Below are 24,265 nucleotides of genomic sequence, written 5' to 3' on the forward strand. Positions count from 1 at the left end.
CGCAGTTGTCTCAGTACTGTCCTGGCGTCGTCAGCCGTGGTGCCCTCACTATCTTTTCCCAACCACGCTGCCAGTTGTACCGCCAACTCGGGAGGCATATCCTCTCCGTTCACGGGGGTGACTACCACGGGGATTGGATGCCCCTCCTTCGGAACCGGGGCAGGCTCCTCTATCGGTGTATCGGGAACTGGGGCCTCCCCCCCAGGTGCCCCCCTCTTGGACCTCTTGCCTCTCCCGCTAGGGACTACTCCCGGCAATGCTGGACCAACGATTCGCTTCGATCCTCCCTCCCCATTCTTTACCGCCATCTGCTTCTTTAACTCGGCTACCTCCTTTATGAGCATGCGGAGCATCTGATCGGTCCCGACCCGCTTTCCGACCTTCTTGCCCGGCATTCTCGAACGAGATATCTGTAAAACAAAGACAAAAATTACAACGCTCAAAATTGGCTCTTCGTTCCGTCTCGAGCTCACGTGCAGCGGGGAGGTGCAGCTTCAGAGCACAGGAACAAGAGGATGCTTTCTTGGCTCCTTGCTCCTTTTATCCGTCTTCAGGGCGGGCGTAAACCCGCCCCCGCCTGCCTCCGAGGGCGTGGCCGGCCGCGTCAGTGTCTAGGACAACCCACTCTAGGGCGGGAAAAAGGCGCGCCCCGGCTACGCCGCTTCGGGCATACCAGCCGAGACTCGCCTCCCGCCCAAGATGGCTTCCCGGGGGGATCGTGGTACTCCACCATACGTTCGGGGGGACCGAATGGTCGCCCCTTTCCAATATCCTGTTTTGGTGGTAATAAGAGAATATTTTCTCCTGGGCCAATCAAACCGAGCATTAGAGTCTGTAGGCCACAATAAAGGATGACCGGTGATTAAAGATCCCCCATGCATTTGGAGACCTTTATTTTTTTACATTTTGTTCCGCGAATGGGCCTGGGACTAGCCCGGAGATCAACTGTGGACTGAAATGGCCAAGTTATACAAATGTGTTAACCATTTCAAGCACATACAGCACATTTTAGAAACACTTTTGTCTCAAAAACTACTAAACAAGTTTACAGCCAACATAAAAAGCATCATTTCTTAGTAAATTCCAATTTTCATGTTAATTTTGGTTTATATCCGTTCAGCAGTTTTGGCTGCAAGTGTGAGCAAAAATTCCTAAGGGAACCATAATGGAAAGACATCTTTTTGGCCCACCTCCACTTTTTACCCCCTGCATGGAATGTAACAACATTTAGCATGATGGACATTAACTTAGTGCTGATCCAAACAAGGGCGCAAGTTAGGCGCAAATCATCAAAATAATTTTTCAATAGACAGTGTTGTTGAACTATAACTACACAATGGTAACTGCCAATGGATAAATCTTTAAGTATTTGTTCCCTTACTGTTCATCAAATTCTTGCCACCTTGCTTTTATTTTTGTCTCTGAAATTTCTTCTTTATGTTGGAACTTTCACTGGTTCTACTTCTCGGTATACATGAATGGGTCTTTCCTGTTCTCTGATGACAGGGAGAGTTTGGTGTAGCGCTAGTAACATCTTTATTACTGTCCCTCTTCAATCAAGAGCTACAAGATTGCCAAGGAGTTTTTTTTACCATATACATCAAGCAAAGAGGCAAGGTTATATGTTGCAGGGCCATAGCAGGCATCAGGTGTTTCCCTGGGAGGCTAGGATGGTGGGCCAGTTTTGCAGCAGTGTGGGACGGTTTTGTTACTGGGGGCCGGCTTTGAGGCAGTGCTACAATATCAGCCCCCATAACAAATGACAAATGCAGCTGTGTTTAAACAGCCACACCCATATTCACCCCAATAGGGGGTGGTCCAACAAAATTGTCAGGGCTGCTTTGGGTTTCAAGTCCAGCCCTGGTTATGTCTGCCCTGCATTGTGTGTACCAAAATGTCTTTTAAACCACTATTTCCAACTGGTGCTCCAAGGAGAGAAGGTAGCCACAAAACCGTTCATTTGGGAGACACTGCCCCCTACAACAAATGCATAAACTCCTGAGCATCAAAAGTTCAAAAAAGTTTTCTTCAGTCTTGATAATTACAAAGTATACATTGCTAATGTATTCAGTTATCCATATGCATCAAAACAGGTCCAGAAAATGCCAGTACCCAGCATGGACTAACTGGTAATCTTATTTCCATTATATAAAGAAGGTGAGTACTCCAATCTGCATGTGTATTCAAAAACGTTTAAGTTAGGCACCATCTAAAAACATCTATATGTTAACACATATTGAGCCAGGGTATTTTTACGACTTACCTGAGGCCCTATTGTAAAGTACAACTGAAGAATGGACATTTTTGTGATATAATACGGCTTACAAAATATGTTTCAAGATGGCTGCGGAGTACGCACCAACATACTGTTTCGTCACTGTGGTTTTAGTCACCCCCGACTTCCTCATGGCTACAAGTAAACAAAATATGTCATCTATAACCAAAAAATATAGTAAATGCAGATATCAATCAACGCATCATCAGTGGCATAGAGCAAACCCTTTTATTTTCATCCATTGTGCGCAGTCCTAATGGTAGAATAAAGTTAGTGCAACTACTGAATTTTGTGCATATATAATGCAGCAAAACATTTTCAAGTAAAACTAAAAACAAAAGTGCAGCATGTAAACAAAAACAGTGGCTAAAGTCCAGTCTTCTCCAATAAGTAACTTTTTAGCTACTGGTAGCTCTCCAGCTACACGTGAGTAGCTCTCATGTGTGCTGCTAAGCCTACTAAATTACAAGTTTTTTTTGGCTGAATTAATAAATGGATACCAAAATTGAAAAGCGTGTATTTTTCAACTCATAAGCTGATCTTTGGAGAAAAAAGCTTTTACTTGGCTGAATATATCTGTAACAAAATTGACAGTGTGTATTCAAGACGAAAATGTGTGCATTGTCAGAACTCATGAGATATTTGGAGGAAAATGCTTGCATTTCCAAAAGATTTTTAAAGCTAATATTTAAATGATAAATCATGTAGCAATGGAAAGACTTATTATGTATATTATTACGTTAGTGGCACAAGAACAGCAACTACGACTGTAGGCATTCCAGATTGACAAAATCTGTTTTTCACATTGCTACTGCCTTATGCGCTGAGGCGATCATTGCTGGTAATCTAGCATAGCGTGGCAACTAATGTAATCTTGTATGGTGTATTCACTATTGCAACACTATAGTAGCTTAGGATAATTTTTTTTGAACATAAGTATCTATTGTTCCAGAAGAGGTTGGAGACCTCTGGTATAGTCAAATCATCATGGTGCAACCAATAGCAAAATTACCCAAAAGTACATTTCATCCTTGGAAAAAACTTGTGTTGGACTAACACAATATAAGAGATCCAAAAAAAGATGATCTGCCCCTTTAAGTCTTTTTCACCCATTGCCAGTATACAAGCCACGTCTTAAGCTTACCTAGGAATTCTCGTAATAGTCAATATTAGCTCAAATGTCGTAGTCAACAAGCACGCATACAGGTTAAGTTCAATCCTGCAATGCCAAAAATGTAAAATAGAGTATCGTGTACCAGGACATTATGGGCCCAATTCACAACGGTAAACTGAGACTAAAGTCTAACTTTATGACTTTCGGTATTCACAGAGGGCATTTACGTGTAGTAACGTTAGACTTTTGTCTCAGTTAAACTTAAGTTTTGGTCTTAAGTCTATGCCTGTATTCAAGACGAAATGTGTGCATTGTCAAAACTCATAAGATATTTGTAGGAAAATGCTTAAAAGTCAAAAAGATTTTATAACCTAATATTTAACTGATAAATCATGTAGGAATGGAGAGACTTATTATTTATATTAATACGTTTGTGGCACAAGAACAGCAACTATGACTGTAGGCATTCCAGACTGACAAAATCTGTTTTTCGCATTGCTACTGCCTTCAGCGCTGAGGTGATCATTGCTCCTAATCTAGCATAGTGTGGCAACTAATATAATCTCTTATGGTGTGTTCACTATTGCAACACTTTTGTTGAAAATAAGTAGCTATTGTTCCAGAAGAGGTTTCCAGAAGAGGTTGGAGACTTCTGGTATAGTGAAATCACCATAACAAAATTACGCAGTATAAGAGATCCAAAGAAGATGATATGCGCCTTAATGTCTTTTTCACACATTGCCAGTTACAAGCCACGCCTTAAGCTTACCTAGGAATTCTTGTAATAGTCAATATTAGCACAAATGTCATAGTCAACGAGCATGCATGCAGGTAAAATTCAATACTGCAATGCCAAAAATGTAAAGTAGAGTATCTAGTACCCCTTTAAATTAAAGTGTAACCATAATCGAGTGTCCAAACTCCCACATCTTACCTATTCTGTATTGTGAAACCAATACATCTTGTCTATGGATTACCCATATATAATAATGTGATTTATATGATAATAATATCACCTATGTGTGCATCAGCAGACCATCACAGTATAAGGACCATTCCACTCAATCACAACAATAATCAGGGACTCATTCACCAGAATGCTTCGCGTGTTACAGCAAATTCACGCCCACCATACATATCAACATCATTAAAGCATAAACTTAGCCTTGCATGTAAACGCAAACACAAAATAGAGCACAATACACCGTAACATCGCCACCCACATTTTGCCATTTGTAGCCTGTACATATCACAATCGTTCAAACAATAGCTAAGCCCCGAATATCAATCCAACACGTCATTAGTCACTCAAAATCTAATTACAGTTATATAGTGAAGGAGAGTGCTCCAGTCCGCATGTGTATATGTCAGCATTTTAGTTAGGCGTCACCTTGAAACACCTATGCGTACCTCCTGTCTCTGACCACATTACTATCCTGGTAACCAATCACCTGCTACTTACGTGCATATAGCACCAAACAGTATATCGTGCGTACTCCGTGGCCATCTTGTAACAAATTTTCTTTAGCCGTCCTTCAAACTAGGTACTCCTGTATGTCACATAAATACCCTGGCTCAATATGTTTTAACATATAGATGTTTGAAGATGGCACCTAAGTTACACGCTGACGGACACATGTGCGGATTGGAGTTCTCCCCTTCATTATATAATGGCAATAAGATTACCAGTCAGTACATGTTAGCAACTGTGCAAAGCATTCAGCAAGAACTCTCCCATTCAAGCACCTAAATTGTAACTAACTGCATGCCTCTTTTGGTTTTAAGACTTTGAGTAGGAGGCCACAAACATCCATCATATATTACTTTAAAATATAGGACCAGATGTACGACCCGGTTTTGTGCATTCAAAAAATATTGGGCCATGTACATAGCCTATTTAGTGAGTCATAATTTTTTTGCGACTCGCTATTTGGAAAGGCATTCCCTTCCAAATAATGATTCTCAAAACAATGTTATTGTTATTGTTATTTTTTAATTTTATACCGCGCCTAATCACCTGCAGGCCTCTAAGCGCCCGGAAAGATGGAATAGGACAATAACACAACAAGGTCAGAACAAAAGATCGCATTGGATTAAGCCATGCTCAGGCTTCTCCTGAACAGTAGCGTTTTCAGACTCCTTCGAAATTTTAAGAGGTTTCCTTCCTCACGTAGCCCTCCAGGCAAGTTGTTCCACAGCTGGGGAACCAATACCGAGAAGGCTCTGCCTCCCTTCGTCACTAGCCTGTACCGAGAGCAAGTCAACAACTGCAAGTCCGAGGACCGAAGCGATCTCGTCGGGCAGTACAGTTGTAGGCGCTCCTTGATATAGGCCGGAGCCTTACCATAGATGACCTTATGGGCTGTACACAGACTCTTGAATTCCACTCTCTCTTTAATTGGAAGCCAATGTAGTTTTTGTAATAGAGGAGTGGCTCTAGACCTCCTAGGGAGTCTAAAAATCAGTCGGGCAGCATCATTCATTAGAACCTGAAGCCTATTAGTAAGGGTTTTCGGTAGGCCAAGATAGAGGGCATTCCCATAGTCGATTCTGGAAATGATAGTGGCAGTTACTATTGCGCGCATCATGGGCTCTGAAAGGATAGGGGATAACTTCCGCAGTTGCCGGATGATATTAGTACAGCTGCCTACCACCGACGCGATCTGAGGCGCCATCGATAGGTCAGCATCCAACCGAATCCCCAAGCTTTTTACAGCCAGGCTTGGTTTTGGGGCCGGGCCCAACTCCATGGGCCAGTAGAGGTCACTCCAAGGTGAGAGGGTGGATGGTATAACCAAGATCTCAGTTTTGTCAGGATTGACTTTTAAAAGGTTATCTGTCATCCATCGTACCGTGAACCTCAGGATGTTCTGGGATTGGAGTTGTGCGGCCGAGGTGTCATTTATACTTAGCAGCAACTGCGTATCGTCCGCATAGTTGAAGACTTTACAGTCCATCGCAGCCAGCGCAGCGATCAGGGGTTGCAGGTATAGGTTGAATAGAAGTGGGGACAGGGCCGACCCCTGCGGTACTCCACACTCTAAAACCCCGACCTCAGATGTTTCATCCCCCAGTTGTATCCTTTGGGTCCTGCCTGTAAGGAAGGATTCCAACCACTGCAGCGCCGAGCCCTTAATCCCAAAGCTCTTCAATCTGTCCAAGAGCAGGGTGTGGCTGACAGTATCGAACGCCGCTGATAGATCTAATAAAATCAGGGCGCTCGCTTACTTACAGTCAGCCCTACCTCTTAGTTCGTCCAGCACCGAGAGCATCACCAACTCGGTGGTGTGGTGTGCTCGAAAACCTGCCTGTCTATCGTGGAGTAGATGGTGAGATTCCAGATAGCAGGACAGGGACTGAAGAACGTGTTGCTCAAGGATTTTTGAGAGAAAGGGCAGCTGGGAGATGGGTCTGTAGTTCTTCAACACAGCGGGATCTGACCCCAGCTTTTTCAATAAGGGTCTTACCCGCGCCTCCTTAAGTTCACTCGGCAGGTATCCCATGTCTAGCGATCTATTAAGGAGAGAGATGATGTATTCCTCCAATAAGGGACGCGCAATGCGAAAGATCTCAGGTGGGCAAGGATCAGCTGGGGAGCCAGATTTAATTTTACACATCAGTTGTTCCAAGATTAGTGTATCCATCTGTGGGAACATTCTAAGAGAACAGTCGCTCGCCTTATTAGATGTTAAGGCAATTGCAGTCCCTGTTGCCGCCATATTCTCTATCTCCTGGACAATGATCCTCACCTTCTCCAGGAAGTAGGTCTGGAAGGTATTACAATCAAAAGGGGGCTTAACATTATCAGGCTTCTTACTCAGCTCAGCCAAGATTTTAAAGGTTTCTTTCTGGATATTAGTGGCCTTGCTTAGGCGCGACTCAAGATAGTCCGCTTTAGCTTGAATCATAAGTTTTTTATATTGGTGGAGAAAGGCCTTATAGGTATCCCTATCAGTATCCTGCTTGGATTTCCTCCACAGCCTTTCTAATCTCCTTAGCTTGGTTTTGGTTTCCCTTAAGAGCGGAGTAAACCAGGGAGCTTTCCCAGAGCCCTTGATTTGCTGTGTTTTCACTGGCGCTATCTGATCGATGGCCCGAATCAAACATCTTGTTAGATCAGAGTAGTCTCGGTCCAAATTACAATCTGGCTCTAAAACCTGGGGGGGTTCCAGATGTGCCTCAGTCAGGGCTCTCAGATTGACTTCAATCCATTTCCGGGTTTTCCTGAAGCTATGTGAGTTATGAACAGCCCCATTGCTAAGGGGGACCTCACACGAGACCAAACAGTGATCCGACCAGACACAGGGCGCTGCCTCACTAAATGTTAGAGTGGCATCGGTGGTCCACATAAGGTCAAGAGTATGCCCTTTTTCATGCGTTGGGGTATCCACAATCTGTGTGAAGTCCAATGCGGACATTAATGTGTCTAACTGGCGCATAGGTGAATCCCAGGTGGGCTTATCCCAATGTAAATTAAAATCCCCTGTAACCAAGATTTTTGTATATCTTGACCTAAGGTCAGATATAATGGGACAGAATAAGTCAAAGAAGGTAGGGGTTGCCTTCGGCGGACGATAAACAGACAAGATCACCCAACACACATTGTTTACTGTGACCTTTACCCCAAGAAGATCGGCTAAGTCAATCGTCTCAGTTAGTATTTTTTCAACCGTCATGGTCTTCCTATACAAAATAGCTACCCCACCCCCCCGTGAGCCCCCTGGGCGGTTATGCCACAATATATCATATCCGCTTGGAACAGCGGCGATGATATCCGGTAACGAGTTCTCATCTGTCCAGGTCTCTGAAAGAGTCAGGACATCGATGTCACTATCCTGAAGCATATTATATACCTCCAGATGATGGCAGTGCAACGAGCGGGTATTAAGGCTCGCTATTTTTAACGTGGAACATTTATTCAAGGCAGGTGTGACCCCAACATTCCGAAAGATACTGTACTTTTTAAGCAACAGCAGGACTGCTTGGTCCAACATGGGCTCGCCTCTATACAAAGATTTAAGCATTTCTGAGGAGTAAGTGCGACGATAGCCAGCCGTCCCAGCCCCTGCGCCCGCCTGTGCGCGGACGGGCGCAGACGGGCTGGACTCTGGCGTGACTCCGGCGATGCTCCGGCGTGCCCGCAGCGCGTGCCCGCTGCGCGTGCCCGCTGCGCGTCAGCATGGCCCGTTTTAAATACCGGTCTAGCGTCCTTGCAACGACTAGACCGTGCGCAGCTTCTCTAGGCCGCCCCCCCCAACCCAAGATGTCCGCCGCAGTGCTGTCTGTCGGGAGAAGGACCCGCTCTAAACGCGGTGAATTTTACAATTATGGTGCAAGTCAGTGAATTCTTAGTTAAGAGCCTAAAAGCGGCAACAATACACAACAAATAAACAAATATTCACTAATGTAATGCGACTGCGACTACTTCAAGTAGGTGGTAATGCATTTGGAAATGGGAAGGGGTCCCCGGGGGCCCTCTTCCCATTTGCAAATGCATGCAAAATAATTTTTTAAGGGCAGGCAGTGGTCCCAGGGACCACAGACTGCCCTTCAAAAATTAAATGAAATTATTATTTTTTTTTAAATGCATTCCATTTTCCTTTAAGGAAAACAGGATGCACTTAAAAAAAACCCTGCTTTATGAAAAAGCAGTCCCAGACATGGTGGCCTACTGAGCCCAGCAGGCCACCATCTCTGGGAGGGCTGGCATTCACAATGGGCTCGCAAATTGCGAGAGTCTCATTAATATTAATGAACCTCGTAATGTGCGACCCTATTGCGAATCGCAAAACAGTGTAAAAACACTGTTGTGCATTTCAATTAGCGCCTGGTAATTTGCGACTTGCAATGTGTAGCAAATTTCGAGGTGCTAAATGAAAGTGTCGTACATCTGGCCCATAGTCACTTAAATCATCTGTGATTGAACTCATATCCGAAATGTAAGTGCCCAACAAGTTAGAAATGTGCTTAACTGCATTAATCACAGAAAGGTCCTGTGCTGGGATAAATAAATGTTGCATACACGTGCATAAACGTGTTGCTTTTCGACACATGTACACACAAAAGCAAATCTGTCACCTAATAAAATGTTTCTCTCCCTATAACCTTGCCCATCAGGACTGACCTCAGTGTAAGGGTAGGCCACCACTCCTTTTTCTGTACGATTATTTGATTTTATCATTAAGCTTTAAAAATACCCTAATAGCATTTAAGGAGAGAGGTTAAGGAAACTAGGAAACAAAGTCTCCGAAAGCCATAGAGTCTCAAACTCCAGATTGTGACTAATCACATCTGGAACAGCCAGCCACATAAGGAAACTCGATATATTCTTAGAGAGCATCACATTTGGAAATCTAACTAGTGACTTAATTGTACCACCTTCCTCTAGGATGGGATTGGCACTGTTAATGATGTCTCCCTGATCCCTGTGCCATTGATGAGGAAGCCAAGTCAAAATTCCAGCAGTCTATCACCATTCAACTGTGGAAATGATACCCTTATTAATCTGCTATTGATAGGATGTCTACTGTTAAGTGTAAATAGTACAGATAATAAATTCCTTGTTGTTGTTGTTTGTATCACTTCATACCACAGTGTTGCTGTCTTAAAGTGGGGAAGATACGAGGCGTTACTACCACCCAATTTAATGGTATTTTATTTATGGAAATCAAAAGGACATAGGGCTGAGTTGGCCTTGCCAGAATTCTAGAGTGTTTGACCTGCTGGTGACATTAGATGTGAGAAAACTTTGCTCACTCATCTTGCCTGCTTCTAGTAAGAAAAGGACTCATAGACTTCCACACTAATGCTGTACATTTCACTTTGTTGATACCCAAAAAGAATGTCCGCAATCATCTGCAGACCAATAGACATTTCCATAGACTTTTTTATTGCTTTCTATATAAAGCACAAAATAATGACAATGCAACATGATCAGAAATATGCCTTCCAGCCCCTCCTGAATATTATTTAAAACAAAAATAGATATTCGCCTCTTAAAGTTTATTACAACAAGTACACTTTGATAAATCCATCCCATATGTCCATTCACACACAAAGGTGACTAATACATTAATTCTAATTACACGGACCAATAAACCACACATCAGTAAATTGTCATTAGAACTCAATGAGTCAAAAAGACTTCTAAGCAGAATTTTGTTTTACAAAAATGTAACTCAACAAACTGTGAATAAAATAAGTTAACATGAACTACAGCATTGTCTGTATCCAGCCTCCCCAGATATGTGCTATTTGCCACCAAAGGTGCAGATTAAAGTGACCAACATTATCTGAAGTTTAATTGTGTATTCAGACTCACTCCTAATTTGTCACCGGAGAGGACTTGGCTACAGTGGACTCACTCTGCCTTTGTCCCTCTTCTGACCTTTGGCCTGGCCTTCACACTTTCATCAGTCCGGCTGTCAATAAATAAAAGTAGTAAAATCTGGGTGGCTTGAAGTACCTTCACCCACCCATTTGTCTGCAGGCATACCATATAATACAGCTCATAGACTTTACTTAATTTATTTGCCACAAAGTGCTCAGAAGGTTTCCTCTTGTACCCTGCTATTTCAGTTGATGCAGCAACACAACATCAAAGTAACTTTAGACTCACATTTAAATGAGAGGATCTCCCAAGAGAGGATAGTCTCCAATATTTGGAGTCATGTTTTCCAACATATACACACTGAGAAGGACGTGGAGTATCAGCAAGATTCCGACACCACCTGTTGTCATGTTTCCTGTCCTAAATAGCAACTCCACGCCAAAATCTGTGTCTGAAAATTATGGATGCATAAATATGCTAAAAAAACTCCTATGAAGAAACTTTTTACCCTTAAATGGAGTCCACGTTTTAGAGTGGTGAATATTTCTTCTGTCCAAATAGCTGGCTACCCACAAACCACCACCGTGTTTAGCTAAAATTACTAGAACATACAAATTGATCAACAAACCACTGAATTGACAACGGTGACCCACCAGGAGTCACTTTAAAAAACAGAAATGCTTATTTTTGGCATTGTTACATTTCAACACACAAAAGGCTTAAACGCATTGTTGAACACATTCATAATCCAGCATTGCGCCAACTAATGCCATTTTGGATGGTTTATGTGGCACCTCCCACCTGTGTCAAACCTCAGGTGTCCATTGTTTCATTCTAATGTACAACACCTTTAATCTCTAATATTTATTTGTTGAAATATTAGTCCTATTTCCACCTTCACCAATATTTTGCAGTTTCTCCACTTAATCTCATTTCTTTAGGGCACTTCAGCAGGTAGCCGATACCTGTGACATATTTGCTCTCGACTGATTCTGAGTAAGTCTGTTACTTTTCTCTTTGCTGTTTAAGAATGAGAAACCAAGTTCATCTAATAGTGTTGTTTCTTCTTTTTCGGATGGAGCGTGTTTCACGAGTTTTGTCAGGAAAGTTCATTGAGCCGTGGTGCTTATGTTCCAGTACTGCTTGCTTGATCACGAAAACATCTTTTACTCTGTCAACACTGGCGTATATCTTGGCATTGCAGCCAATTTTAAAAGTTCTGAAACAATAAATTAAATATGTATGGTTTGTATCTGCATGTTTTCCTACTGCACACGCTGCTTACTTTAAGTCATATGTAAACTGTATCACAAGATCACCTTCATTGTTTGCTAATACATAATTTATTTTCCTCATCATCGGACAAACGTTTATTAGACTAAATCAATTTCCATACAACTTTTAACATAAAACATTCATGAATTCAGTGATTCAGTGTTTAAAAATTACCACATGCTAAAACAGTTTCATTCATTCATTCATTTCATTTCAATCTTTATTCGGTTTAAAAAACCTTGTAAGATACAATACATTAAAATCATAACACATCATTATAATACATAGCAAATAGCAGCAGTGGGTAAAAATATCATCACATCTTATTTGTGCAAAGTACGCAAAAATCATCTAAACTGGGATTAGCTAGATCCTTTCACAGTTTCACAATTCTGCAATATTACAATACAATCCATTGCACTTTTAGCCAATTTAATAACATACTTTCTAAAAATAATTAGGATATGTAAAGAACTTGAGAAACTGAGCTTTGTGGAGATACACAATCAATGAAACAGATTATCCAATATTCGACTCAAACATGGACAGGCCTCTGGTAAAATGAAAAACTCACTTATAAAAACTGTGGCAAGGAACGAAACCTAAACTTTCCATTAAGAGTAAGCAGGTGTATCATGTAAATCTTTAAAATAAATAAATTCTGCCAGTAATCGGAATACCACAATATCTTTGAAGGTTATTCATATACTTCAAGTCTTCAGCAAAAAAGTTAATCTCTTATGCAATTTTAACCGAGTTTAAGTGTACAATAGGCTTTAAAAATAAAAATGGAATTGCTATAGTACATCAATTAAAAACTATTGACACATACCCTTTTGCTATCACAAGACCATTCAGCTTCATTTTTTCAATGTTTGATCTAAAATCCTTAGCAATATGTTTTTTTTTTGTTTTCTGCCAATACGTTTAAGGGCTAGCTTTATTAACAAACAACATAATGAACTGTTTTTCATCTTTAGGGTGGTCGTCCCCCAAACTTTATGCCTGCTTGCTTCCTCTATTTGCTGATTATTTTTGTTGACTTTAGGAGTCTGAGCACTTTACCACTGCTGACCAGTGCTAAAGTGCATGAGCTCCTCCCCTAAACATGGTATTATACAGAATTGGCATATTTAGTTTACTTGTAAGTTCCTTGTGAAGTGGTCTACCACAAACCCAGGGCCTGTAAATGAAATGCTAGTAGTAGGCCTGCAGCACAGATTGTGCTAGCCACACAAGTAGCCATGCAAATCGGTCTCAGACCTGCCGTTGTAAGGCTTGTGTGTACAGTTTACTGCCAAATCGACTTGGGATTTAAAACTACTTGCCAAGCCTTAATTTCCCCTTTTATTATATATCACCCCTCAGGTAAGTCCTAGGTTGCCCATAGGGTGTGGTGCTTTGTTAGCAAAAAGTAGGACATGTACTGATACATTTTTGCAAATCCTAGTAGTGACAAATGCCCAAATTCGTTTTTAACTATTGTGAGGCCTACTCCTCTCATAGGTTAGCATTAGGAATCTCTTAACCCCTTCGCTGCTAGGCCTCCCCCCCCACCTCCCTGTGCCAAGCCGGTTTTACAATCAATCAATCGATGCATTTGTAATGCGCGCTACATACCCGTGAGTATCCCAAGGCTTGGGGGGCGGGGGCAGCTACTGATCGAAGAGCCAGGTCTTGAGAAGTCTTCTGAAGGCCAGCATGTCCTGGGTCTGTCGTAGGCAGGTAGGGAGAGCGATCCAGGTCTTGGCGGCGAGGTAGGAGAAGGATCTGCCGCCGGCGGTGGTTTGCCGGATACGAGGAGCTGTGGCGAGGGCGAGGGTGGCAGAGCGGAGGTTGCGGGTGGGGGTGTGGAAGCTGAGTCGGTTGTTGAGGTATGTTGGTCCGGTGTTGTGTAGTGCTTTGTGTGCGTGGGTGAGGAGTTTGAAGGTGATTCTCTTGTTGACGGGGAGCCAGTGTAGGCTTCTCAGGTGGGGTGTGATGCGGCTGCGTCGGGGGACGTCGAGGATCAGTCGTGCCGAGGCGTTCTGGATTCGTTGTTGTCGTCTCAGGAGCTTGGTTGTTGTTCCTGAGTAGAGGGCGTTCCCGTAGTCGAGTCTGCCGGTGATGAGGACCTGGGTGACAGTTTTTCTCGTGTCGGGAGGGATCCATTTAAAGATCCTGCGGAGCATCCGGAGGGTGTTGAAGCAGGACGGGGAGACGGCGTTGACTTGCTTGGTCATGGAGAGGGTGGAGTCGAGGATGAACCCCAGGTTGCGTGCGTGGCCGGTGGGTTCCCGGGCTGTGCCTAACGATGTGGGCCACCAGGAGTCGTCCTAGGCTGATGGGGTGGGTCCAAGGATGAGGACCTCTGTCTTGTCTGAATTCAGCTTCAGTCTGCTGTCTTTCATCCAGTCGGCGATGGCCTTCATTCCTCTGTGAAGGTTTGCTTTGGTGGTGAGGGGGTCTTTGGTGAGGGATATGATCAGTTGGGTGCCGTCGGCATAGGAGATGATGTTGAGGTTGTGCTGTCGTACGACGTGGGCGAGTGGTGCCATGTGGATTTTGAACAGCGTCTGGCTGAGGGAGGATCCTTGTGGGACGCCGCAGATGATCTCGGTGGTTTTTGAGCGGAAGGGTGGGAGGCGGACGCTCTGGGTTCTGCCAGAGAGGAAGGATGTGGTCCAGGCCAGGGCCTTCTCTTAAATTCCGGCGTCATGGAGGCGCGCTGATAGGGTGCGGTGGCAGAACGTGTCGAAGACAGCTGACAGGTCCAGAAGAATGAGGGCGGCTGTTTCTCCTTTGTCTATCAGGATCCTGATGTCGTCGGTAGCGGCAAAGAGGGCGATCTCGGTGCTGTGGTTGCTGCGGAAGCCGGTTTGGGAGGGGTCCAGGATGTTGTTGTCTTCAAGGTAGCAGGTTAGCTGTTTGTTGACAAACTTCTCTGTCACTTTTGCCGGGATCCAAAGCAGGGAGATGGGCCGGAAGTTCTTGAGGTCTTTGGGGTCCGCCTTGGGTTTCTTCAGAAGGGCGTTGATCTTGGCGTTTCCAGCTTTCCGGGAAGGATGCTGTCTTGAAGGAGATGTTGATTGTTTTCCGGAGGTGGGGTGCGATGGTTGTGCTGGCAATGTTGAAAACGTGGTGAGGGCACGGGTTGGATGGAGATCCAGAGTGGATGGAGTTCATGGTTTTGATGGTGTCTTCGTCGCTGGCGTTGAACCAGGCAGTCAGGCGACTGGTGTGGGTGGAGGTCGCGCGGAGAGTGGTCTTTGTGGCGGGTGCGGGGGTGTCGCAGTTAAAGCTGTCGTGGATGTCGGTGATCTTGCTGTGAAAGATGGTGGCCAGGGAGTCGCACAGGTCTTGTGATGGTGGAATGTCGTTGGTGTTGGATCTGGGGTTGGAGAGTTCTTTTACGATGCTGAAGAGGTCTTTGGTGTTGTGTGTGTTGTTGTCTAGGTGGTCCTTGAAGGCTGTCCTTTTGGCGGTCCTGATGAGTTGGTGGTGTCTGCGGGTGGCGTTCTTTTGGGCTGTGAGGCTGCCTGGTGAACGGTCTTGGAGCTATTTCTTCTCTAGCTTCCGACAGGTGTGCTTGGAGGTCCGGAGGTCTTCGGTGAACCAGGCGGCTTTCTTGTTGGTGTGGTTGGTTATGGAGGTCTTGAGAGGGGTGAGGGTGTTGGCGCAGTCGTTGATCCACTGTTTGAGGTTGGTAACTGCGGAGTCGGGGTCGATGGGGTCGGTGGGTGGTCTCAGGGCGAGGGTGGTGGTCAGTTGATCCTTGGTGACCTTGCCCCAGCAGCGGCATGGCAGCTGTTGAGTGCGGTGGTGTGTGGTGGGTTTCCTGAAGGTGAAGTGAACGCATCTGTGGTCGGTCCAGTGGGGTACAGTGGTGTGGTTGAAGGAGACGTGGGGGCATGCGGAGAAGATGGGTCCAGCGTGTGTCAAGCGGCGTGGGTGGGTGTTGTCACGAGCTGTTAGAGTCCGAGGTTGGCGAGATTGTCGATCAGGGCGGTGGAGTTTGCGTTGTTGTTGTTCTCGAGGTGGAAGTTCAGGTCCCCGGGGAGGATGTAGTCCGCGAGGGCGTGGGTGCTGATGAGGTCGGCGATGGTGTCGCTGAACTGTGGCCGTGGTCCGGGTGGTCTGTAGACGCTGTTGGTCGAGACTCTGAGGGTGTCTTTGTGGACGATGGCGATTCCCCCTCCAACTCCGTTGTCGCGGTCTCTGCTGGAGATCTTGTAGCCCTGTGGGATGGCTATGGCGATGTCTGATGCTGAGGTGGCGTTCAGCCAGGTCTCCGTCAGGAAGGCGACGTCGGGAGCGGTGGAGTCTAGGAGGTCCCAGATTTCGATGGCATGCTTGCGAGCGGAGCGGGTATTGAGGAGGATGCATCAGAGGTGGTTGGGTTCTCTGGTTGATGGTTTGGCGGGCTGGATGCTGGTGTATCTGCAGTTCCGGCAGGTGAAAGGCCCTTGGGTGTGCTTCGGGATGGACTGGCAGCAGGGATGGTATAGTCAGGGGTTGAGTGCGTGGAGGGTGCTGGAGTCGTACCGCATTCTGGCGTTGCGGGGGTGCGGGGTGCAGGGGTTCTGGCGCTTGGCGCGGTCCAGGCACGGACGGGCGCACACGGGCTTGCCTTTGGCACACCTTTGGCGCGGCAGCGGCACGCCCGCTGCGCGCGTCCGCTGCGCTTCTGAGCAGCGTCCTCCAAAAGAGGCGAAGTGGGAGGGAGAAGCAGCTGGGAGGCGGTAGCAGGGCGGCCAATGGGCAAGGGCACGGGACACAAAAGGCAAAAGGGGGCGGGCCGCAGGGGAGCAGCGGCGGGAGCGGGTCGGGAACAGAGGGCAGGGGCGCAAAAGGAACACCTAAGAACAGAAAACCGAAAATACAATAATACAAATGCCAAGTTGGAAAAAAAAGATTAGCAGTACAGTGGAAAGTGCAAAACAGTCACCAGGGGCACACGAGCGGCGAACCCTCGGCAGCGGCAGCAGTGGGGCAGAGTCACGGGCACACAGGAGGAGCCTTGCGGCATGGGGAGTGACCTGAGGTCAGGTCACAATCACTGCGGCGCGGCGACCTCCATAAGAGGCCAAGTGGGAGGGAGGAGCAGCTGGGAGGCGGGAGCGGGCGGCCAATGGGTGAGGGCACGGGACCCAAAAGGCAAAAGGGGGCGGGCCGCAGGGGAGCAGCGGCGGGAAGCGGGGAGTGGGGGTGACATAGAGGGCAAGGGCGCAAAAGGAACGCCCAAGAACAGAAAACCGAAAATACAAAAATACAAATGCCAAGTTGGAAAAAAACAGATTAGCAGTACAGTGGAAAGCGCAAACCAGTCACCAGGGGCACACCGACGGCAAACCCTCGGCAGCGACAGCAGTGGGGCAGAGTCACGGGCACACAGGAGGAGCCGTGCGGCGTGGGGAGCGACCTGAGGTCAGGTCACAATCACTGCCGCTCGGCGACCTCCATAAGAGGCCAAGTGGGAGGGAGGAGCAGCTGGGAGGCGGGAGCGGGCGGCCAATGGGCGAGGGCAATGGGACACAAAAGGCAAAAGGGGGTGGGGAGCAGCGGCGGGAAGCGGGGAGCGGGGGGGGCACAGAGGGCAGGGGCGCAAAAGGAACGCCCAAGAACGGAAAACGAAAATACAAAAATACAAATGCCAAGTTGGAAAAAAACGGATTAGCAGTACAGTGGAAAGCGCAAAACAGTCACCAGGGGCACACCAGCAGCGAACCCTCGGCAGCGGTAGCAGTGGGGTAGAGTCACGGGCACACAGGAGGAGCCGTGCGGCGTGGGGAGTGACCTGAGGTCAGGTCACAATCACTGCGGCGCGGTGACCTCCATAAGAGGCCAAGTGGGAGGGAGGAGCAGCTGGGAAGCGGGATCGGACGGCCAATGGGTGAGGGCACGGGACCCAAAAGGCAAAAGGGGGCAGGGCTGCAGGGGAGCAGCGGCGGGAAGCGGGGAGCAGGGGGGCACAGAGGGCAGGGGCGCAAAAGGAACGCCTAAGAACAGAAAACCAAAAATACAAAAATACAAATGCCAAGTTGGAAAAAAACAGATTAGCAGTACAGTGGAAAGCGCAAAACAGTCACCAGGTGCACACCAGCGGCGAACCCTCGGCAGCGGCAGCAGTGGGGCAGAGTCACAGGCACACAGGAGGAGCTGAGCGGCGTGGGGAGCGACCTGAGGTCAGGTCACAATCACTGCCGCTCGGCGACCTCCATAAGTGTCCAAGTAGGAGGGAGGAGCAGCTGGGTGGCGGGAGCGGGGCGGCCAATGGGTGAGGGCACGAGACACAAAAGGCAAAAGGGGCGGGCCGCAGGGGAGCAGCGGCGGCAAGCGGGGAGCGGGGGGGGCACAGAGGGCAAGGGGTGCAAAGGAACGCCTAAGAACAGAAAACAAAATACAAAATACAAATGCCAAGGTGGAAAAACAGATTAGCAGTACAGTGGAAAGCGTAAAACAGTCACCAGGGGCACACCAGCAGCGAACCTCGGCAGCAGCAGCAGTGGGGCAGAGTCACAGGCACACAGGAGGAGCCGTGCGGCGTGGGGAGTGACCTGAGGTCAGGTGTTTTGGCTATTCTAGGTCGTTCGTGCTTAGGCCACTGTAACTTTATGACCACATAAGGTATCCATGCCAAATTTATGTCCTTTTCTTCAACATCATGGGGATTTTAAAAGTACCCAGGGTTTGTGGATTCCCCGAGAGGGGACTCAAAAATTTGCTAAAATACAGCAAATTTATTTTTGGGGAGGAAAAATGGGAAAAAAGAGCTACAGATGAAAGCATCGTTTTTTTCCCCCTGCAAATGGTATCAACAAAGGGTCTGTGGTGCTGAAATCACCATCTTTCCTGCTTTCAGGGGCAAGAAGACTTTTGTCAGAAGACCAAAAATGTTCTCACGGTTTTCGTATTTTACTGAGACATAGCCTATTGTTTTTATTTTTTGTGCTTTCAACCTCCTTCCAGTTAATGGTAAAAATGTGTATGAAAGCAATGATGGATCCTAGAACGCTAAACATTTCTAAAAAGTATACAAAATTATGAATTTAGAAAGAGGTCATTTGTGTAGATCCTTCAAGGTTTTCTTATAGAAACTAACAGTTGAAAACAGGAAGAATTGAAAATGAGTAAAAAAATACTGCCATTTGTGCCAACGTTTTCACCTGTAACTTCTTCTAAATATGACAGGTTTTTTAAAGCAATATACTGTTACATCCACTGGACCCTTCTGGTTGTGGGGATATATAAGACTTGTAGGTTCACCAAGAACCCGGGGAACCCAGAGCCAATAACTCAGTAGCCACTTGCAATGGTTTTTATTGTTTACCGGGTATATAGCAATTAATTTGGGAAAATATAAACAGGGAAAAATCGGTATGAAAGACACCTATGCATTTCTGACATAGGAACAAAATATAGAGTTTACAAACAGTCGCTATTTGCACATCGCCTAAATTGTGGGTACCCATACCAGCATGTGAATTATAGGACATATTTCAAAGTGACTTCTTTTTTACACATTGTCTTACATTTTGAAGGCAGAAATGCATTGAAAGTCAATAGGTAATAATAGTTGCTCTGCAATTCTGTGTTCCCCCAAGTCTCCAGATAAAAATAGTACCTCACTTGTGTGGGTAGGTGTAGTGCCCGCGACAGGAAACAGCCCAAAATGCTACCTGGACACACCACATTTTCAAAGTGAAAACTGACCCTTTTTTTGCAAAGTGCCTAGCTGTAGATTTTGAATCCTAGCTCAGTCCTGGATTCCCCTGGGTGTCTAGTTTTCAAAAACATATAGGTTTGCTAGGTTTCCCTAGGTGCCGAAGAAGAGCTATGGTTCAAAATCTACATTTAAGCACTTTGCAAAAAAAGGATACGTTTTCACTGTAAAAATGTGGTGTGTCCACATTGCATTTTGGGCCATTTCTTGTTGCGGGCCTACCCACACAAGTGAGGTACCATTTTTATTGGAAGACTTTGGGGAATGCGCATTGGGTAGAACTTTGTGCATCCACGCAGATCCCAAAACTTTCCATGACAGAAATGTGAGGAAAATGTGTTTTTTTTAAACTAGGTTTGAGGTTTCCAAGAGAATCTGGGTAACAGAACCTGGTGAGAGGCACACAAGTCACCCCATCCTGGATTCCTCTTGGTGTCTAGTTTTTAAAAATGTATAGATTTGCTAGGTTTCCCTATGTGTCGGCTGTACTAAGGCCAAAAAACCACATTGCTAAAAACAAGTCTGCGCCTAGTGGGTTTTGTGCCGCCCTGGGAGGGAATCTGAGGGGGGGGGGGGAGGTTGCCCTGATATGCCCCCAAGGGGGGGCAGAAAGACAGTGGCAATTTTTTGGGAGATGGGGGCATTGGCATGCCTATTTTGTGCAGCCCCCACCCCTACGTATATTTAAAAAAAATACCTGGTGTCTTGTGGGCTGTCTGCCCCCCTGGGGGGCAAATGAGGGACTACTGCCCCCATATCCTCCTGGGGGGGGCAGAAATACTGAGGTATTTTTTGGGGGCGATGGGGGCATTGGCATGCCCATTCTGGGCAGCCCCCACCCTGAAATTTGGAAAAAAAAGCCATGGTGCCTAGTGGGCTTTCTGCCCCCTGGGGGGGCAGATAAGGGGCTACTGCTCCATCTGCCTCCCAGGGGTGACAGACAAACTGTACCATTTTTTGGGTGGGGGCATTTTGGGTAGTCCCCACCCCTATGTATAAAAAAACCCAAAACCTGGTGCCTAGTGGGCTTTCTGCCCGACCGGGGGGCCGATCAGGGGCTATTTTCCGCATCTGCCTCCGGGGGGAGGGGGGGGCAGAAAGTCTTCTGTCTTCTTTGGGGTGATAGGGTGGGGGGCACTGGGATGCCCATTGTGGGCAGCCCCCACTACTGGCCTATAGAAAAAGAATCCCTGGCATCTAGTGTGCTTTCTGACCCACCAGGGAGGCAGATTGGGGGCTACTGCTCCCATCTGCTCCCCAAGGGGGGCAGAAAGACTGTCTGTACCAAAAATGTATGGGGGGGAGCAAAGGCCCTTGCCCAAGTGGCCGCTCTCCCCTCCCTGGTGCTAAGGTGTGGATCCCTGCTTGGGGAGTGCCCTCTTGGGGTTATCCCCAAGCAGGCATCCACTTGTGAAAGGTGCATTGGAAAGTGGAGATTCTCCCATTTCCAACGATACCTCTCCCATGTGTTTCGGTGCTCGGGGGCTGAGATAGCCCCACAAACACCGAAAGTGTGAAACTGAAACTAATTTTCAGTTTCCTTTTAATTGTAATGACGATAGCACACCATGCGCCCGGTCGTCATTTCAAGGAAAACCAAAAACAGGCCTGGAGGGCCAGTTTTTTGGAGGGTTGGGGAAGCTCTTCCCCTCCTCCAAAGGCAAAAAAAGGGAAATTCCTCTGCTGTCTGCAGCAGAGGGATTTTCTGAGCCTTTACTCATGACGGAAAGGTTCCGTCATGAGCACAGGAGCACTGGTGCTCATGACAGAACCATTCCGTCATGAGCACCCAAAGGGTTAATACACTTTAAGCTGAAAGATTAGAATGAAGTGGCTGCACCATGTTTATATCTTTGGAATTGTAGTGATAAATCCTATTTACTGGTAAAGTTGGATTTAACATTACTGTTTTAGAAATGCTACTTTTAGAAAGTGGACATTTCTCTGCTCTTACTGCTCGGTGTGCCTGCAGCCTGTCTCCAATACACATATGGAGTGGGTGACAGCTACACTTTGTGCATTTCCTGTATATAGCCACAAACAAGAAAAGGTAGGTGTGGTGAAGAGCTCATCTGCACTGTGACAGCCATTCCTGGGCAGGAAGAGTAGGGGGAACAGACACTTACACCTGAATAGGCAGTATCCTGTTTCCCACACAAAGGGTTGATTACCCCTTACTAAAAGTCTGGTGCCAGGGTTGGGAAGAAAGGGCCCGTGTCCAGTTTAAAGGCTTCCTTAAACTTACCAACAGCAACTGGCCTCTGCATCTTTGAGTCCTGCCCTGTCAAGTGGTACGAATCAAGTTCTGGACCCTTGAAAGGTGATTTCTGCTGCCCAGAACCATCACAATTAATGCAGTGACGACTTTGTGCCGATTGGAACTGACGTATTGCCCCTTGACACTGATGCAGGAGCAGATCAATGACATTGCTTTAATGGACTGCGCTGATTGATGATGACGGATGGCGTGGCTCGATGACAACAGTTCCTGCATTGTAAAGGGGTTCGTCGATGAAGCCTTCATCGCCTGGGCGGATTGGAATCGGCACATCGAGTGTTCGAGGTCGATGCTTGCTCCATCCAAAGTACTTTTTCAGTGGAACCTGTGTGAGACCTGTAGGCTGCCTGCCCTCCATTGTGGTCGGTCTGAACTTTGGATTTACCTTGGTCCAGTACGACCTCCAGAAATCTCTAAGCACTATTTGACTTAAAGTACTAGATTTTGATTACATCTTAAAAAATTCATAACTCCGGTTTTACTTATTTGATTTTTGTTGTTTTAGTCTTGTTTTACTCAAAAAAATATAAGCTATTATTCTAACCCTATGTGAACTATTTTTGTGGTGTTTTCATTGTGTTACTGTGTGTGCACAAATACTTTAAACATTGCCTCTTTAGATAAGCTCAACTGCTTACATTGTAATACAATGCTGTGCAGCATAGGCAAAAAGAAAACATAAAAGAGCAAAGACGTGCAGTCATCACACATAGGCGGGCATATGTCATTACGTTACATTGGTCTACCGTGATGACATATGCGTATTAATGTGTCACCTTGCATACACTTGCATACGACATGCCGCCATTTAAAAAAAGAGAAGTGTTTTTACTTACGTCTTCAAATAGGTAGCCACCAATCTTCTAGTGGTAAATTAACAATATAGTGGTAAATACACAATTACAGAGGAAAATAAACAATATGTGAAAGCGCCTACTTAAAGTGGCCTTGCAGTAAACTGCATGTGCCAGGTGAGAAACAACCTTTAGATCACATGCTTTACATTGCATGCCATTAGAACGCAGTAGTTACAGCGACTGCGTTGTTACAACGCAAGCCATTACATAGAAAGTCATTTCAAAGACTTGCTGTAGGGGGAGTAGTATTAGTAAATTATACTATGCATAAGTCCAGCGCTCCCCCTACAGCATGTCTTTAAAACGACTTGCGATTTAATAGTTCTCGATCTAACAATGCAGTCGTTGTTACACGCTGTCGTTGTAATGCCCGCGTTGTAATGGCATGCAGGTGGCTTATTGGAATCTAAGCTGTTTAACAGATAGGGAAGCTTGTATTCTGAAGAAGGGTGCCACTCCGATCATTGATGCTTGCCTAATGAAAAAAGCTCAAGCATACGTATCCTGGAATCTCCCTCATGGTGTACGGTGATTTCTGTTTTTACTGAGGCAGGCTCTACTCCCCTTAAATAATCTATTGTCTAGATGGTATGGCTCCCCAGCGATGTGCAATCTCTGTAATAGTCCAATTCAGGATGTTACCCATGTGTTGTTTGTGTGCCCGGCCCTTCTTTCACATAGGCGTAAGTGGCTGAGACCAATCTGTTTTCAATTAAGTATCCTCTCCGCCACTTCTTTTCGAGAGGCTATTTACAACCCTCCTAATGAAATGTTTTGTTATAAACTGTTTAACTTTTTTTAAAGTTTCTTAGCAATATATTAGTCGGTCTGATTTGTATATCGTTTTTGTATTTTATCGATGATTGTATGTAAATATATTTGTTTTATTAATCTATTATGTGGATCTCGTCAGAGTTCCAAAATCATAAATAAATAAACTTAAAACTTAATGGCATGCAATGTAAAGCATGCGTAGTAAAAGTATATATTTGTGCCAGGTGAGCAAATATATTTTTATCAAACATTTATTTATAGTGTAACAGGTGGTGAAGCAACAACAGAGAAGCGGGAGGGAGTGAAATTGAGGGGTAGCAACATTAGCAATTGAGGAGCTTAAATTAAAATATGTAAAATATGAATAAATACAGACGGGGGAAGCATTGGATGAGAATGGGAAGCAGGCAAAATGATGCCCACAGGAGGAGGGGTGAAACAGCACACAAGGTAGAGATTAACAAAACTAATGCACTCCTATGGTGTGCTGAAAGAGAAATAAATAATAGTTCCCTAAATGTGAGGAGTGGAAGGGTACAAGTCATTCAATCAAAAGTATTGTAAAGAATCCAGACTCCAGGAGATGGTACAACATAAGAAGAGGAAGGGAAAACTTTGAATAAGAAGCAAGCAAATAAGAATGTTAAGAAAACCGAACAA

The 24,265-nt window shown here is 45.8% G+C and overlaps 1 protein-coding gene across 6 annotated transcripts in view; it reads right to left on the reverse strand.

Annotated features, from left to right (window-relative positions):
- Positions 1-10,257: 10,257 nt before the first annotated feature.
- LOC147690360 (uncharacterized) overlaps positions 10,258-24,265 on the reverse strand; it is a 178,687-nt gene continuing 164,679 nt past the window's right edge. For all 6 annotated transcript variants that reach the window (XM_086937993.1, XM_086937996.1, XM_086937994.1 and 3 more), the window contains exon 10: positions 10,258-11,938. In XM_086937993.1, coding sequence (XP_086794119.1) covers positions 11,764-11,938 — 175 coding nt within the window. In that variant the 3' untranslated portion in view covers positions 10,258-11,763. The remainder of the gene's footprint in view (positions 11,939-24,265) is intronic.

This window comes from Lissotriton vulgaris, chromosome 9 (genome assembly GCF_964263255.1).
Source record: "Lissotriton vulgaris chromosome 9, aLisVul1.2, whole genome shotgun sequence".
In the NCBI taxonomy this organism is placed as follows: Eukaryota; Metazoa; Chordata; class Amphibia; order Caudata; family Salamandridae; genus Lissotriton; species Lissotriton vulgaris.